The sequence below is a fragment of the Hypanus sabinus genome, unplaced genomic scaffold, assembly GCF_030144855.1.
Source record: "Hypanus sabinus isolate sHypSab1 unplaced genomic scaffold, sHypSab1.hap1 scaffold_954, whole genome shotgun sequence".
NCBI lineage: Eukaryota > Metazoa > Chordata > Chondrichthyes > Myliobatiformes > Dasyatidae > Hypanus > Hypanus sabinus.
This window is the reverse complement of record NW_026781809.1, coordinates 68,650-86,742: the sequence shown is the minus strand read 5'-3', so window position 1 is coordinate 86,742 and position 18,093 is coordinate 68,650. Positions and strand designations below refer to the sequence as shown.

The 18,093-nt window shown below is 45.7% G+C and overlaps 1 protein-coding gene and 1 long non-coding RNA gene across 2 annotated transcripts in view; one reads left to right on the top strand and one right to left on the bottom strand.

Annotated features, from left to right (window-relative positions):
- The window catches only part of LOC132390567 (NACHT, LRR and PYD domains-containing protein 3-like), a 31,438-nt gene extending 15,242 nt beyond the window's left edge, over positions 1 to 16,196 (bottom strand). Inside the window, exons 1-3 of the mRNA XM_059963175.1 lie at positions 16,125 to 16,196; positions 15,952 to 16,018; positions 6,534 to 8,271 (exon numbers count right to left, since the gene is read on the bottom strand). Coding sequence (XP_059819158.1) covers positions 6,534 to 8,271; positions 15,952 to 15,958 — 1,745 coding nt within the window. The 5' untranslated portion in view covers positions 15,959 to 16,018; positions 16,125 to 16,196. The remainder of the gene's footprint in view (positions 1 to 6,533; positions 8,272 to 15,951; positions 16,019 to 16,124) is intronic.
- The window catches only part of LOC132390568 (uncharacterized), a 40,469-nt gene that overhangs the window by 12,297 nt on the left and 10,079 nt on the right, over positions 1 to 18,093 (top strand). Inside the window, exon 2 of the long non-coding RNA XR_009510941.1 lies at positions 16,557 to 16,711. This is a non-coding gene — a long non-coding RNA (uncharacterized LOC132390568). The remainder of the gene's footprint in view (positions 1 to 16,556; positions 16,712 to 18,093) is intronic.

Below are 18,093 nucleotides of genomic sequence, written 5' to 3'. Positions count from 1 at the left end.
GGAATCTGGAGCAGCAGCTGGATGACCTTCGACTCATAAGGGAGAATGAGGCTGCCATAGATGAGAGCTACAGGGAGGTAGTCACACCTAGGCTGCCGGAAGCAGGTCGTTGGGTGACAGTCCGAGGCGGGAAAGCGAAGGAGAGTAGACAGGTAGTGCAGAGCACCCCTGTAGCCATTCCCATGAATAATAAGTTTACCGTCCTGGATACTGTTGGTGAGGACGACCGACCAGGTGTGAGCCACGGTGGCAGGGCCTCTGGCACTGAGTCTGACCCTGTGGTGCAGAAGGGTGGGACGGAGTGGAGGAGAGCTGTCGTCATTGGAGACTCTATAGTCAGGGGAGCAGAGAGGAGATTTTTTGGACGTGAGAAGGAAACACGCATGGTTTGTTGCCTCCCGGGTACCAGGGTCCGGGTTGTCTCTGACCGGGTGCATGACATCCTGGTACGAGAGGGAAAGCAACCAGAAGTCGTGATACATATTGGTACCAACGACATAGACAGGAAGAGGGATGAGGTCCTGAAGTGTGAGTTTCGGGAACTAGGCAGAAGGCCGAAGAAGAGGACCTCAAGGGTGGTGTTCTCAGGATTGTTGCCAGTACTACGTGATAGTGAGGGTAAGAATTGGATGAGATGGCAGTTGAATGCGTGGCTGAGGAGTTGCTGCAGGGGACGGGGTTTTAGATTTTTGGACAACTGGGATCTCTTCTGGGGAAGGTGGGACCTGTACAGATTGGCTGGGTTGCACCTGAACTCGAGGGGGAGCAATATCCTTGCTGGTAGGTTTGCTAGCATGTTTCGGGAGGGTTTAAACTAATTTGCAAGGGGGATGGGACCCAGAGCGATAGAGCAGTGAAGAAACTGCATGGAGTAAAGCCAGATCTGACACATAGAGAGGCTTTGAGGAAAGGGCAGCAGAATAAAGGGTATAAAGGCAGTAAGGTTGAAGGGCTAAAGTGCGTGTACTTCAATGCAAGAAGAATCAGGAACAAAAGTGATGAACTGAGAGCTTGGATACTTATATGGAATTATGATGTAGTGGCCATTACGGAGACTTGGCTGGCACCAGGACAGGAATGGATTCTCAATATTCCTGGATTTCAGTGCTTTCAAAGGGATAGAGAGGGGGGAATTGTATTGCAGCTACAGAAAGGGTGGGTAATATAGCAGGATCCTCTTTTGATTCAGTATGGGTGGAAGTCAGGTACAGGAAGCAAGCAGTTACTCTACCGGGGTATTCTACAGGCCCCCAGGTTGCAGTAGAGATACCGAGGAGCAGATTGGGAGGCAGATTTTGGAAAGGTGCAAAAATAACAGGGTTGTTATCATGGGTGACTTTAACTTCCCTAATATTGATTGGCAGTTGTTTAGTTCCAAGGGTTTAGATGGGGCAGAGTTTGTTAAGTGTGTCCTAGATGGATTCCTGTCTCAGTATGTTCACAAGCCGACGAGGGGTAATGCCATACCAGATCTAGTATTAGGTAACGAACCGGGTCAGGTCAGAGATCTGTCAGTGGGTGAGCATCTGGGGGACAGTGACCACCGCTCCCTGGCCTTTAGCATTATCATGAAAAAGGATAGAATCAGAGAGGACAGGACAATTTTTAATTGGGGAAGGGCAAATTATGAGGCTATAAGACTAGAACTTGCGGGTGTGAATTGGGATGATGGTTTTGCAGGGAAATGTACTATGAACATGTGGTCGATGTTTAAGGATCTCTTGCAGGATGTTAGGGATTAATTTGTCCAGCTGAGGAAGATAACGAATGGTACGGTGAAGAAACCATGGGTTACAAGTGAAGTGGAAAATCTAGTCAGGTGGAAGAAGGCAGCGTACACGAGGTTTAGGAAGCAAGGATCAGTTGGGTCTATTGAGGAATATAGGGTAGCAAGAAAGGAGTTTAAGAAGGGGCTGATAAGAGCAAGAAGGGGGCATGAGAAGGCCTTGGCGAGTAGGGTAAAGGAAAACCCCGAGGCATTCTTCAATTATGTGAGGAACAATAGGATGACAGGAATGATGGTAGGACCGATTAGAGATAAAAGTGGGAAGATGTGCCTGGAGGCTGTGGAAGTGAGCGAGGTTCTCAATGAATACTTCGCTTTGGTATTCACCAATGAAAGGGAACTTGATGACGGTGAGGACAATATGAGTGAGGTTGATGTTCTGGAGCATGTTGATATTAAAGGAGAGGAGGTGTTGGAGTTGTTAAAATACATTAGGACGGATAAGTCCCCGGGGCCTGCCGGAATATTCCCCAGGCTGCTCCACGAGGCAAGGGAAGAGATTGCTGAACCTCTGGCTAGGATCTTTATGTTCTCGTTGTCCAGGGGTATGGTACGGGAGAATTGGAGGGAGGCGAATGCTGTCCCCTTGTTCAAAAAAGGTAGTATGGATAGTCCAGGTAATTATAGATCAGTGAGCCTTACATCTGTGGTGGGAAAGCTGTTGAAAAGGATTCTTAGAGATAGGATCTATGGGCATTCAGAGAATCATGGTCTGATCGGGGACAGTCAGCATGGCTTTGTGAAGGGCAGATCGTGCCTAACAAGCCTGATAGAGTTTTTTGAGGAGGTGACCAGGCTTATAGATGAGGGTAGTGCAGTGGATGTGATCTATAAGGATTTTAGTAAGCATTTGACAAGGTTCCACACAGTAGGCTTATTCAGAAAGTCAGAAGGCATTGGATCCAAGGAAGTTTGGCCAGGTTGATTCAGAATTGGCTTGCCTGCAGAAGGCAGATGGTCATGGTGGAGGTAGAACAATCAGATTGGAGGGTTGTGGCTAGTGGAGTCCCGCAAGGATCTGTTCTGGGACCTCTTCTTTTTGTGATTTTTATTAACGACATGGATGTGGGGGTAGAAGGGTGGGTTGGCAAGTTTGCAGACAACACAAAGGTTGGTGGTGTTGTAGACAGTGTAGACGATTGTCGAAGATTGCAGAGAGACATTGATAGGATGCAGAAGTGGGCTGAGAAGTGGCAGATGGAGTTCAACCCAGAGAAGTGTGAGGTGGTACACTTTCGAAGGACAAACTCCAAGGCAAAGTACAAAGTAAATGGCAGGATAGTTGGTAGTGTGGAGGAGCAGAGAGATCAGGGGATACATGTCCACAGATCCCTGAAAGTTGCCTCACAGGTAGATCGGGTAGTTAAAAAAGTTTATGGGGTGTTAGCTTTCATAAGTCAAGGGATAGAGTTTTAGAGACGCGATGTAATGATGCAGCTCTATAAAACTCTAGTTAGGCCACACTTGGAGTACTGTGTCCAGTTCTGGTCACCTCGCTATAGGAAGGATGTGGAAGCATTGCAAAGGGTACTGAGGACATTTATCAGGATGCTGCCTGGTTTAGAGAGTATGGATTATGATCAGAGATTAAGGGAGCCAGGGTTTACTCTTTGTAGAGAAGGAGGATGAGAGGAGACATGATTGAGGTGTGCAAGATATTAAGAGGAATAGACAGAGTGGACAGCCAGCGCTTCTTCTCCAGGGCACCACTGCTCAGTACAAGAGGACATGGGTAAGGGGAGGGAAGTTCAAAGAGGATATTAGAGAAAGGTTTTTCACTCAGAGAGTGGTTGGTGAGTGGAATGCACTGCCTGAGTCAGTGGTGGAGGCAGATACACTAGTGAAGATTAAGAGACAACTAGACAGGCATACGGAGGAATTTAAGGAGGGGGGTTATATGGCAGGCAGGTTTTGAGGGTCGGCACAACATTGTGGGCCGAAGGGCCTGTAATGTGCTGTACTATTCTATGCTTTATGGAACATATAGAGATTAAAGAGGAGGAGGTGCTTACTGCCTTACAGCAAATAAAGGTAAATAAATCCCCCAGGCCTGACATGATATTTTCTCGGACCTTGAGACAGACTAGTGTAGAAATTGCAGGGGTCGTGGCAGAAATAATTAAAATGTCCTTCGCCACAAGAGCGGTGCCGGAGGATTGGAGGGTAGCTCATGTTGTTCCGTTGTTTGAAAAAGTCTCCAAAAGTGCACCAGGTAATTACAGGCCAGTGAGCCTAACATCGGTGTTAGGTAAATTATTGGAAGGTGTTCTGAGAGATCGGATTTACAAGGAGTTGGATAAGCAAGGGCTGATTAAGGATAGTCAGCATGGCTTTGTTCATGGCAGATCGTGTTTAATGAATCCTGTAGAGTTTTTCGAGGAGGTTACCAAGAATGCACATGAAGGAATGGCTGTGGATGTTGTCTACATGAACTTTAGTAAGGCTTTTGACAAGATCCCACATGGGAGGTTAGTTCAGAAGGTTCAGACAGTAGGTATCCATGGAAAGGTTGTAGATTGGATTCCAAATTGGCTGTGTGTGAGAAGACAGAGAGTGGTCGTGGATCATTGCTTCTGAGACTGGAGGCCTGTGACTAGTGGTGTGTCTCAGGGATCTGTGCTGGGACCATTGTTGTTTGTTGTCTATATCAATGATCTAGATAATAGTGTGATAAATTGGATCAGCCAGTTTGCTGATGACACTAAGATTGGAGGGGTTGCGGACAGCGAGGAAGGCTTTCAAAGCTTGCAGAGGGATCTGCACCAACTGGCAACATAGGCCGGAAAATGGCAGATGGAAATGAATGCAGACAAGTGTGAGGTGTTCCATTTTGTAAGGACAACTGAAGGTAGGACATAGACAGTAAAGGGTAGGGCACTGAGGAATGCGCAGGAAGAAAGGGATCTGGGAGTTCAGATACATAATTCCCTGAAAGTGGCATCACTGGGAGACAGGGTTGTAAAGAATGCTTTTGGCATCCGGGCATTCATAAATCAAAGTTGAGTATAGGAGTTGGAAAGTTATGGTGAGGTTGTACAAGACATTGGTGAAGCCAAATTTGGAGTATTGTGTGCAATTCTGGTCACTGAACTATAGGACCGATATCGGTAAGACTGAAAGTGTGCAGAAAAGATCTGCGAGGATGTTGCCGGCTCTTCAGGAGTTGAGTTACAAGGAAGGATTGAACAGGTTAAGACTTTATTCGGAGCGCAGAAGAATGAGGGGAGATTTGATAGAAGTTTACACAATTACGAGGGGAATAGACAGGGTAGATGCGAATGGGCTCTTTCCACACAGATTAGGAGAGATAACTTACAAAAGGACTTTGCTTCAGGGTGAAAGGGGAAAGGTTTAGGGGGAACGTCCTCACTCAGAGAGTTGGGAGAATGCGGAACGAGCTGCCATCTGATGTGGAAAATGCGGACACAGAATAAATCTGATAGATGCACGGATGGGAGAGGTCTGGAGGGCGATGGACTGGGTGCAGGTCAATGGGACTAGCGGAATAAAGTTTTGGCACAGAGCAGAAGGGCCGAATGGCTTGTTTTCTATGCTGTAGTGTTCTATGATTTTACGATTCTATGAAGGAATATGGGGAGGTCAGTTGCCACAGGAAGAAGGGGGATGGGAAGAGAGATCCCACAGGAGGAAGGGGGATGGGGGAGAGAGATCCCACAGGAGGAAGGGGGATGGGGCAGAGAGATCCCACAGGAGGAAGGGGGATGGGGGAGAGAGGTCCCACAGGCGGAAGGGGGATGGAGAAGTGAGATCCCACAAGCGGAAGGCGGATGTGGAAGTGAGATCCCACAGGAGGAAGGGGGATGGGGCAGAGAGATCCGACAGGAGTTAAGGGGATGGGGAAGATAGATCCCACAGGAGGAAAGCGGAATGGGAAGGGATACCACTGGAGGGAAGGGAATGGGGAAGAGAGAACCTTCAGGAGGAAGGGGGATGGGGAAGAGAGATCTGACAGGAGGAAGGGGGATGTGGAAGATAGATCCCACAGGATGAAATGTGAATGGGAAGGGATACCACTGGAGGGAAGGGGATGGGGAAGAGAGAACCTAGAGGTGGAAGGGGGATGGGGAAGAGAGAACCCATAGGAGGATGGGGGATGGGGAAAAGAGATCTGAGAGGAGGAAGGGGGATGAGGCAGAGATATCCCACAGGAGGAAGGGGGATTGAAAGAGAGATCCGAAAGGAGGAAGGGGAATTTTTGTACGCGTGTGTTGGGTCTGAACAGAGACCCAGAGGAGATGCGGCCTCGCTCTCTGTGTATCTGGTAGTGAGCAAAGTCACAAACAGGAAAGGGCAGGGGAGGGCAATCTCACAATGGTATTTCTTTCCTTCTCACTGGGACAGTCTGCAGACGGCCTTTTGTCCCTCACCGGGAAGGGGGTGTGAATCTTTGACCCATCTGCTGCAGTCAGTGTCGGTCTGGGTGTCAGTAACAGTGAGAAGGAACATTGTCAACGGACGTGTCACAGGCAGCAGGAAACACGGCCATTCCTGTGATTTACTACCATTAAACCAATGGTCGTTGTTCACTGATCTGATGAAGTCTCCAACATCCCTTCACAAGGAACCACAGAACCCTCCTGTCCTTGGGGAATTGCTGACCGATCCCCTGGGCATTTGTCACAATTCTTCACAATCTGATTTAACACAGTTTAACCCAAATCTCTTTACATTGAAATGACACAATAGAACAGTTTCACAGTTCCGAGTGAGAGATAAATCAAGTTACCTCAACTCCTGACACTTGTGCAGCCCGGGTCCCAGCCACTGGATTCCCTCACACTGAATGTGGCAGTTCCCCAGGTCGAGGTGTTTTATTGTATCACAGAGTCCGATGACATGAGACAGGACCGCGCAGTCAATCGGGGTCAGTGTCATTCCACGGAATGAAAGTGTTTCCACAGATCCCAGTGTTTCCTGAGCCAGTCCACGATTCTGAGACTCAAACAGGTAGTGCAATGTGTTCAGGAGGCTCCTTTTACCAGCTTCACTCCCTGTGTTTCCAATCTGACGTTTAACCTCCTCCTTCACCCAGTCAATCACCCGGCAGGTTGTTTCATGAGGAAATGGACCCAGAAACTCCACCAGGCCCCGAGCTGTCATTGGGGAGGAAAGACCAGCAACAAAACGGAGAAATACCTCAAATCGCCCATCTGTCATGTTGTGGGTTTCAGTGAGGAATTTCAGGATATCCCCGGGATGTGGATTCAGGAATTGTGCGACTGCAGCTACAAACTCTTGGATGGTGAGGTGTGGGAATGTGTACACCACGCTTTGGGCAGAATCCTCTCTCTCCAAAAGCTCCATCAGGAACCCGGACAGGAACTGGGAAGGCTGAAGATTGTACTTGATCAAATCTCCATCTGTAAACACAATCTTCTTCTCGGACACTCCTCTGAAGGCCATTTGACCAACCCTGAGTAACACATCACGGGGTCTCTCAATCTCACGGCCGTGGTTTTTCAGGATGTTGTAAATATAGTAGGAGTACAGTTGGGTGATGGTCTTGGGAACTCGCTGTGGGTCCCTGACTCTTTGTGTGAAGAAGGGGCCCAGTGTCAGAGCGAGGATCCAGCAGTAGGAGGGGTTGTAGGTCATGGTGTACAGGATCTCGTTCTCCTTCACATAATTGAAAACAGCTTCCGCCACCGTCTGATGTTCAAAATGTCTGATGAAATATTCCTTCCGTTCCTCATCAACAAATCCCAGGATTTCAGCCCGGACACTGATATCCGCCTTTTCCAATAAATGTAACGCAGTGGGGCGGGTGGTCACCAGCACTGAACACCCTGGGAGCAGCTTGCCCTGGATTAAACTGTACACAATGTCAGACACTTCACACCTCCACTCGGGATCTGGGCACTGGTGCTTTGGTTCTGTATCTCTCCGACTGTCCGCAAAATCGATTTTGTGTTTGAATTCATCCAAACCATCGAATATAAACAGTAATCCTTCTGGATTCTTCCACACCTCTCTCAAGAAATTCCCAAAGTAAGAATACTGATCCACAATCAGTTCCTTCAGGTTTATTCGACAGTCAATACTGTTTAAATCTCGGAATTTGAAACTGAAGACAAACTGGAACTGTTGGTATATTTTCCCCATGGCCCAGTCATAAACAATCTTTTGTACCATCGTTGTTTTCCCGATCCCCGGGACTCCGGCCACTGCTGCTGAACTCCCAGATTTGGATTTACTCCGGGAAAAGCTGCTCTGGAATAACTGATCAGTACGGATTTTTTCCAGCTGACTGCGGAGTTGTTTCTCTCTATAATGCTCATGGTCTCTGCCTCTTGCCAGCAGCTCATGTTCCACCAGTGTCCGATCTCGAACAGTAGAAATGACCGTGAGCTCAGCGTATCGATCAGCCAGCTGGAAAACCTTCACCTTCTCCGTCATCAGGATCGTGTTCACTCTCAGTGTTTCAGTTCGTGTCCGCAGAGTCTCCTTGTGTTTCTGTTGGACATCTTCCATGGGAACAGAGAACATATTCAAAACGTTAAATGGCTTATCTGACAAAGAACTTTATAATGGTATTTCAGCATTCAGTGTTTGAGATTACATGAATAAATTCAATGCTTCCATGGATATTAGAACAGAAAGTAAAATTCTGTTCGCAGACACGGAATTGACAGCAATGGATGTCCCTGAAATTGTCCAATCCTCATGTTCTGGTTCTAGTTATTTGTGAAGGTGAACATTCCCCTGATTGCACTTTCTCAGGAAGCTTAAACAAGCATCACTCCCCACTAACATCTTAACTATGTTCTACAGAGGCGTGGTTGAGAGTGTGCTGACCTTTTGCATCACAACCTGGTACTCCAGCTGCAATGCTGCCGACAAAAAAGCCTTACAGGGGGTGGTTAGGGGAGCAGAGAAGGTTATTGGGGTATCCCTACCTTCTTCCATGACCTCTTTCAACGTCGATGCCTCCATTAGACACGGTACATAATTAGAAACCCCTCACACCCTCTCCATGAACTGTTTGTTCTTCTGCCATCAGGTAAACGTTACAGGAGCATCAAAACTAAAACCACAAGGCTACTAAACAGCTTCCTCCCACAGGCAGTCAGACTGCTAAATAGCTGCTCTATCTGACTCTGCTTTGGACACTTTTAACTTGCATCGGACACTTATAACTTGATTTAAAGCGACATGTGGCTGTTGTGTTTTATTATTTATTGTTGTGTTTATTATTTAGTGTTGCGTTTGTTATGTTATGATTGCACTGCTCCTGGGAACCGCTGTCTCATTCTGTCCTTCAGAGCTGATGGACGGTTGGAACGACAATAAATTTTTAGAATCTTGAATATCCTATTGCATTCCTGACTGCACCTCCCGTTACAACAACATTTCACTATATTTAAAGCATTGTTTGACTCATTAACAGACGATGTTAATGTTGATCTGGTGTGGAACTATGGAGAGCAGGACACTGTGCAAGGCTGCACACTGGGGGTCACAGGTGTCCACTGCTCTTGCATCAAAACAGGAGCAGAATACGCGGGAAGTACTCAAGTCGGACAGCGTCTGGGGGAGAATCACAGTGAAGTTGTGGATCGATAACCCATCGGAATGACAGGAATGAAAATGGGTAGTTTTCAATCGCAGTGATGGAGGATTGGTGGAAAGATGGAATCTCTGTTAATGGAAGAAGCCACAAGGGTCTGTCTCAGTGATGTACGTCGTGTCTGTGGGAAAGGGTGGTGAAGTCTTGGCAACTGCTACTCATCAGTCTTGCTGTGGCGGTGTGGGGCGCTGTCTTAGGAGGCCTCTGTCTGTCAGAGTCGACCATGGATGTCCTGCCCCTGCAAGCCGGGACACTCCGATATGGAGAGGAAGCTTCTGCCGATGTAGCAAGCTCCCTCTCTCCATGCATCTGATGTACACAAAGGATCGGCATAGACTGACACAGCTTGGCACCAGAGGTGTCGCAGGAGATGCTAGTCTGCGTTGAACACCATTTAACACTGACTCAGGGACTCCAGCTCGAGGCTTTTCCCACTGGGTTTACTCCCAAACTCTTCCCCATGAGGGGTACAGTTGCAAAGCAGTGGAGTTTTGAGATCAGATTTTTCTTGTTCCTGGGTGAGCTGCCAATCACAGCCGACAAGCCCCATCTGCCCAAAGTGACTGGTTGTAAGGCACCAATAACTCACTTCTGCCCCTTCTGCTGTCAGAAGAAACGCTTCCACCGGGATTAGTGGCTAAACCGCACGTGAAGGCCAAGAGCTGGACAGAGGCTACTCGCCACTGGGAGCATTTAATAGGTCGTGGCAGCTCATCCACACTGTCACCCCCCCCTCCCCCCCCCCCGGTTATAACAATCTTAAGCAACCGAGGGGCGATGTATTATTGACAACGAATCGGTAAATTGGTTTATTATTGTGACATGCACCACTTTAAAATGGAAAACTTTTCTGCATGCGATCCAAATAGATCATTACATCACATCGGTGCAATGAGGTTGTACCCTTTTCAGGTTTAGAACGTCAACCTGAGGACCAGATCTATCTTTATCCATGATCAAGTTGAAACTAATGACGTTATGATCACTGGAACGAAACTGTTCCCCTGCACACACTTCCGTCACCTGCCCTAACTTATTTCCTAATAGGAGATCTAATATTGCATCCTCCCTAGTTGGTACATCTATATATTTATTCAGTAAACTTTCCTGAACACATTTTACAAACTCTAACCCATCAAGACGTTTAACAGTATGGGTGTCCCAATCAATGTGTTGAAAATTAAAATCCTCTACAATCACAAATTTCTTTCTCCTGCAGTTCTCTGTTATCTCTTTGCAGATTTGCTCCTCCAATTCTCGCTGACTATTGGGTGGTCCATAATACAACCCTATTAATGTTATCAGACCTTCCTGTTTCTCAGCTCCACCCATATGGCCTCAGTAGACAATCCATCTAATCTGTCCTGCTGAATCACTGCTGTAATATTTTCCCACCACCCACCCTTCATCCCTCTGTCTCTATCACGTCTGAAACATCAGAACCCTGGAACATTGAGCTGCCAGTCCTGCCCCTCCTGTAGCCAAGTTTCAGTAATGGCTATGATGTCATAATTCCATGTGTCAATCCAGGCCCTCAGCTCGTCTGCCTTTCCCACAATAATCCTCGCATTGAAATAGACACACGTCAGAGGATTATTACCACCACACACAACCTTGCTATTTGTGACTTTGCATGAACTAACAACAACATTTATTTTTACCCCCGTTCCACTATCTACTCTGGCACTCTGATTCCCATCTAGTTTAAACCCTCCCCAATAAAACTAGCAAACTTCCCTGCAAGTATATTGGCGCCCTTGTAGTTCAGGTGTAACCCGTCACTCTTGTACAGGTCCCCCCTGCCCCTGAAGAGGTCCCGATGATCTAGAAATCTGAAACCCTGCCCCCTACACCAGTTTCTCAGCCACGTGTTCGTCTGCCAGAGCATCGCACTCTTACCCTCACTGGCACGTGGCACAGGCAGCAATCCGGAGATTACTACCCTCTATCTCCTGTTTTTCAACTTCCTACCAAGCTCTCTGTCCTCACTCTTCAGGACATCCTGACTCTTTCTACCTATGTCGTTGGTACCGATGTGTACCACGACATCTGGCTGATCACCCTCCCACCTCAGAATGGTGTGCAGGCGATCAGGGACATCCCGGACCATGGCAGCTGGGAGGCAACAAACCATCCGGGAGTCTCTGTCACAACCACAGTATCTCCTGTCTGTACCCCTGACTCTGGAGTCCCCTATCACTACCGCTCTCCTCTTCCTCCTCCCTCCGTTCTGCACTGCAGAACCAGACTCAGTGCCAGAGATCTGGCTGCCGCAGCTTGTCCCAGGTAAGCCATCCTCCCCCCGCCGCCCCCCAACAGTATCCAAATTGGTATACCTATTTTGGAGGGGAATGGCCACATAAGAACCCTGCATTAACTGCCCTTTCCCTTTCACTCGCCTGACGGTAACCCAATTAACTGTGCCCTGTTTCTTAGGTGTAACTACCTCCTGGAAGCTACTATCTATAATCTGCTCAGTCTCCCGAATGATCCGGAGGACATCCAGCTCCTGCTCCAGTTCCCTAACGCGGTCTGTTAGGAGCTGCAGCTGGATGCACTTCTTGCAGGTATCGTTGTCAGGGACACCGGAGGTCTCCCTGACTTTCCACATCCTGCAAGAGGAGAATTCCAACATCCTGCCTGGCATATTCTCTGGTCTGATCAAAAAAAAAGAAAAACAGGAAAACAGAAAAACAGGTGGTTGAGATGGTTGGATGTTTGGGATGGGCCTCTAAATGCTAAGGATCATTCTGGACCCAAGTCTCACCAACCACAAACTGTTCCAGCCGCTACCATCTGGGAAATGGTACCATAGCGTTAAAACGAGGACCAACAGGCTCCGTGACAGCTTCTTCCACCAGACCATCAGACTGATTAGTTCACGCTGATACAATTCTGTTTCCACAATTGTATACATAAATACAGACTCACTGCACACACTTTACTGTAATCGTGCTGCTGGTGCAGAAAAACAATTTTCACTACATGTGTCCATGATATTAACCCTGATCCTGAAAATTTTTATCTGGCTGTTGTCACATTTTTTTAGATCTGATATTCATTATCCTCATACTGTCCTCGTTCATATCAATCTGAGTGCGCTCCAGTGCATATGGTGTTTTCCAGAAATTGCTATTTAAGTTATTACTTTTTTGCCTATTTTCCAGATCTGTTTCAGAGCAACATATTTTACCAAAATTACACATCAATATGGGCACAGTGAGCGTTTACTACCTTCGTTATATTTTTATTGTTCAGCTCTGTTTGGCAGATTTTCTTGATCCTTGATGTAAATTCAAAGTTTGTTCAGCCCAGCAGTAAATGCAGATTTTCTTCAGCCTTGAAGTAAATTTTGTTGGAAGGTTTTCCTTTATCACACGATGATCTATTTTCTTTGCTTATTGATATCCTAAATATCCGTTTCATATTCTGTTGCATTGCATCCCGATGCTCTGTTTGATATTCTACCGGCTCTATTGCACCTTTCTTTATGTTTAATCATGTTCTGTACTTTCCTAGTCTAAAGGTCATGCTTATATATTTGGAAATTAGTTCCATTATTTGAATTGTTTGTTTCAGCTTTATTGATGCAAGAGCAAATAATTTCAAATCATCAATGTATAGCTGTGTCAAGGTATAATTCGTATTTTCTTCTGATTAGATACCTGATTTTTATCTGTTTCAGTAAATTATGAGTGGGCTTGAAGTTAGACAAAACCACAGTGGGCTTAGTGAGTCGTTCTGGAAAATCCCTCCATTTATTTTGATAGTGGTCGTTGTTCCACTGTGGTTGTTACTAGGACGATTATTTTACGCGAATGCTTCATCAGTTGTAAAAATTTCACGAGTATTGTATGAATTTTATATATATTTGGAACTTCTCTTAAACACACAAGGAACAGAAACAGATGTGTTTTTTTCTTGATTGGCAATATAACACTGAAAGTTTTCTGCTTTCCACAGGGTTTGAAATAGAATTACATGATCTATTATCTGTTGTTCAAACCGGACCGGTATTCTGTCTGCTCTTCTGTGAGTATATTGTGGTTATCTAAGTTGTTATCTGAGTTGTTATTAGTTACGAGATGTACGATGCTATAATTTTATATATAAAATTGTCTTATTATTATTAAGAGCCAATAATAACATAGTAGGTGACCATTTAGTAGTCTTATAAATGCAGAATAAAGCTGTCGTTGAGGCTGGTGGTACATACCTTCAGTCTTTTATATGTTCTCCCCCATAGGACTGTGACAGAGAGGATGTATGAGGTGGTTTGGGGTTCAGCAGCAAGGCTTTGGTTCGGGTTTGTGTCTTGCCAGCTTGATTGAGCTCCTCCAGGAGGTGACAAAGGTGATGGATGCAGTTACACATGGATATTGTCTACTTGTATATTGGTAGAGTGTTTGACAAAGTCCCACATGAGAGGCTCATACAGAATATTAACATGCTTGAGAACTGTGGGGAATTGTCCTGGCTGCCGGGGACACAAACTGGGAGAAATGTCTTGGCTGGCGGGTGGCGAATCTGTGAAATTATTGTCATAGACGGCTGAGGAAGACACTTCATTGGATATATTTAAAATGCAGGTCGATATGTTCCTGATTAGGAAGAGCGTCAACGTTTACTGGGATAATGGGGTAGAGAGGAATTGAAGAGCAAATTCACTGAGCCGAATGGCTTAATTCTGCTACTAGGTCTTATGTTTTAGGGAGCAGCTGGAGTATTGTGTTCACTTCTGATTGTCCAGCTCTTGGAAGGATTGGAGAGGGTGCAGAACAGGTTCTTCAGGGTGTTGCCTGGGTTCGGTGGCATGTGCTACAAGTAGAAGTTTGATAAACTTGATTTGTTTATTCTGGAGTTAGATTAGAAATCTGACTGAGGTGTACAAGTTTGAGAGATAAGAGTTTGTGTCGACAGCCTGTATTTTGTTTGTTATTTTTTACATGTGACTGGTGTCCAATACGAGAGGGTATTTGGTTAAGGTGAGATGGTGTAAATTTACAGCAATTGTGGGTAGTTTTTTAACAGAGTTCTGGGTGCTTGGAATTTACTGTCTGGGTCAACATGGCTTTGTGAAGGGAAGGTCGTGCCTTACGAGGCTAATTGAGTTTTTTGAAGAGGTAACAAACAGCAATTGATGAAGGTACGGTAGTAGATGTGGTCCACATGGATTTTAGCAAGGCATTTGACAAAGTCCCTCATGAGAGACTCATCCAGAAAGTCATGAGGCACGGGACAGGTGGAACCTTGGCTGTTTGGATAAATAATTGGCTTACAGGATGAATGCAGAGAGTCGTAGTGGAAGGAAAGTATTCTGCCTGGAGGTCGGTGACTAGTGGCGTACCGCAGTGACCTGTCCTGGGACCCCTGCTATTTGTGATTTTTATAAATGACCTGGATGTAGAGGTGGAAGAATGGGTGAGTGAATTTGTGGATGACATGGTACATACCTTGTCATCTTGTCGAAGTTTACAAGAGGATATAGACAGGGTGCAGATTTGGGCAGAAAAGTGGCAGATGGGGTTCAATCCGGATAAGTGTGAGGTGATGCATTTTGGAAGTACAAACCAGAATGCTGACTACAATCTTTGGTTACCTAAGAGTGTGGATGAACAGAGGGACCTTTGGGTTCAAATCCATACATCCCCTAAGGTCGCTGCACGGGTTGAAAGGCTAGTTAAGAACTCCTATGGGATGTTAGGCTTCATTAATTGGGGTGGGGGATTGAGTTCAAGAGTAGAGAAGCCAAGTTGCAAATGTACAAATCTCTGGTGAGTCCGCACTTAGAGTATTGTGTTCAATTCCGGTCACCTCATTATAGGAAGGATGTGGAAGCTATGGAGAGGGTGCAGAGGAGATTTACCAGGATGTTGCCTGGTTTGGAGAACAAGTCATGTGAAGCAAGGTTAGCAGAGCTGGGACTTTTCTCTTTGGAGCGTAGAAGGATGAGAGGGCACTTGATAGAGGTGTAAAGAATTATGAGAGGCAGAGATAGGGTGGATTGCTGGAGCCTGTTCCCCAGGCACCAATGGTGAATAATAAAAGAAAGGATACCAAAGTATATTTTTTTTCTTTCCCGGATATATAAAGAGTGAAAAAAGGGAGAGGGTCGATATCGGACAACTAGAAACTGCTGTTGTAGTTGCAGTAACGGGTGAAAAGGAAATGCCAGACAAACTCTGTCCAAGGCACTGGCAGAGTTCCAAAAGGTAAAGAGCATCAGCGATCAGAATTGTGTATAGTGCTATTACAAAGGAAAAGGGGCTTGAAAGATGAAAGTTCTGAAGATAGAAAAGTCACCTGGACTGGGTCATACAGTGTATCAGGAGCCTGCCTAGGGTGTGTTGGGATTCCCAGAGCGTTAGGACCTGGAGTGAAGGCTTCAGCAGAACCAACAGCTGGATTAATAGAAAAATATATTGTAGAATATTCAGGCTGCAAAGAGAGATTCGTTGAATTGTTACTTGAATCCAGAGATCTGCGAATGATTAATGGCGAATTCTGATTCCCAGGCTTTGCCAAGTCACAGACTAACACTTGAGATGCGGTTTGAACTGTGCATTTCATCACTCACCTATCATTCTGAGTGGGTAATTCCGATAAACCTTGGCCGATGTTCATGTATTCCTGTGGATCAGGACCTGTTTAAATATGAAAAAAAAACATGGAAACAGAGCTAAAATAATTAAAATAACTAAAATGTTTATCTCAATGTGCCTTTGTGTTCAGAGCGTGGATTTAACATACCGAGTTCCTGTATTTCCCTCAGTATTCTGTCCAACTTCGGTAACTCAGTCCTCCACATCAGAAAGGATTCCCACATCGCCCTCCGGGCCCGGGAGCCTTTGCCATTCACCAGACTGAGGAAGAGTCTGGAACTCTCTGCCCGGTTTCCCTTCTCTGTCAGCTCAGTGACTTTCTAGAAAAGGAAACAATGGACTTATTGTGGAGCAGACAGACAGACATGGAGAATGTGCAGGAAAGTATCTGTTCATGGCCCCAGTAGCTTCAGAACAGATGCAGTCACTGGGCTGCTGCCTCATCCTCCCTGGGTTCAGTCATTAACAGAGAAACAGTCACTGAAGGAAATTCTAAATCAATAGTGTGTAAGAATAAGGATTTACTGGCACCCTGCAGTAGATGCAATGTGATTAATTTCCTTGATCTGTCAATGTGCAGCATTACATCAACAAGATGTGACAACAAGAACGGGAGAGAGGGGAGAGAGAGAGCAAAAACAAATGGATGGCGGGCATCACTGAATTGTGGCTGACAAAAGTTTATAGTTGGGTGCTTAAATCCAAGGATAAATATTGAATCGAAAGGATACGCAGGTAGTTGAAAGTGTTGGGTCGAAGCTGCTGTCATTAAAAAATGAAAAGTCCTGAGAAAGAGGTGATGTCGGATCAGACGATGTGGATGTTAAGGAACTGCGTAGGTAAAATGACCCTGACGGAAATTATATACAGGCGTGTTAACAGTAGCCAGGATGTTGGCTACAAATTACAACAGGGGAGAGAAGAGTCATTCAAAAAAGTCAATGCTAAAATTGTCACGGGGAGTTTCAATATGCAGATAGCTTTGGAATATCAGGTCGGTGCTGAATCCCAAGTGAGGGAATTTGTAGAATGCCTATGAGATGGCTTTTGAGAGAAGCCTATGATTGAGCCCAATATAGGAAAGGCGGATCTGGATTATGTGTTGTGAATTGAACCAGATTTGATTAGCAAGCTTCAGCTGAATAAACCCTTAAGAGGCAGTGATCATAAAATAGCAAAACTCAGCCAGCAGGTTGAAAGGGAGAAAGTAAATTTAGAGGGATCAGTGCGACACGAGAATAAAGGAATTACCTCGGCATGAGAGAGGAGCTGGGCAATAATAAATTCGGAAGTGACAATAACAGGGACAATGGCAGAGCAGGAAAGGCTGAAGTTTCTCGGAGGACAAATGATCACAAAGATGAAGAATTATTCTAAAGGGAGGATGATCAACCGTGGCTGACGAGGTAGTCAAAGCAGCACAAAAGCAAAGGTGAGGGCAAGATTTGTCTGACTGCCAGGAAGCACAGAATGGGAACACATAGGGCTTTTTCTGGTCGAATGTTGGTGACCAGTGGTGTTCTGCAGTGGTTGGTTTTGGGACAGTTTCTTTTTCCGTTATGTCAATGATTTGTAGGCTTTATGGCCGTTATTGTAGGCATTACGAAGATATGGGGAGGGAGGGGAAGTGTTGAGGAAGCAGGGATTTCGCGGGAGGACATGGACCTATGAAGAAATGGACACATCAGTGGCAATTGGAATGTAGTATAGTGAGGTACATGGCCATATAGTTTAGCAGAAATAATGAAGACGTAGACTATTTTTGAATCTGGGAGAAAATTCAGAAATCGGATTTGTAAAGAGTCTCTGGAGACCTGGTGCATGATTCCGTGCAGTTTGAGTCGGTGTTAGGAAAGGCAAATACAATGCTAGCATTCACTTCGAGAGGATCAGAATATAAGAACAAGCACTGGCCAGACCGCACTCGCATATTTTGATCCCCTGATCAGAGAAAATATGTGATGGCATTGTGAAAAATCCAGAGAGGAATCTAAACGAACAGAACCAGTGATATTAAACCAGATTTTGATGGGAATGGATCCTGGATGCACTGGTAATAGCCGGAGTGTGAGAGGATGAGGGGGAATCTAATTGTAACCTGTGGAATATCGGAAGAC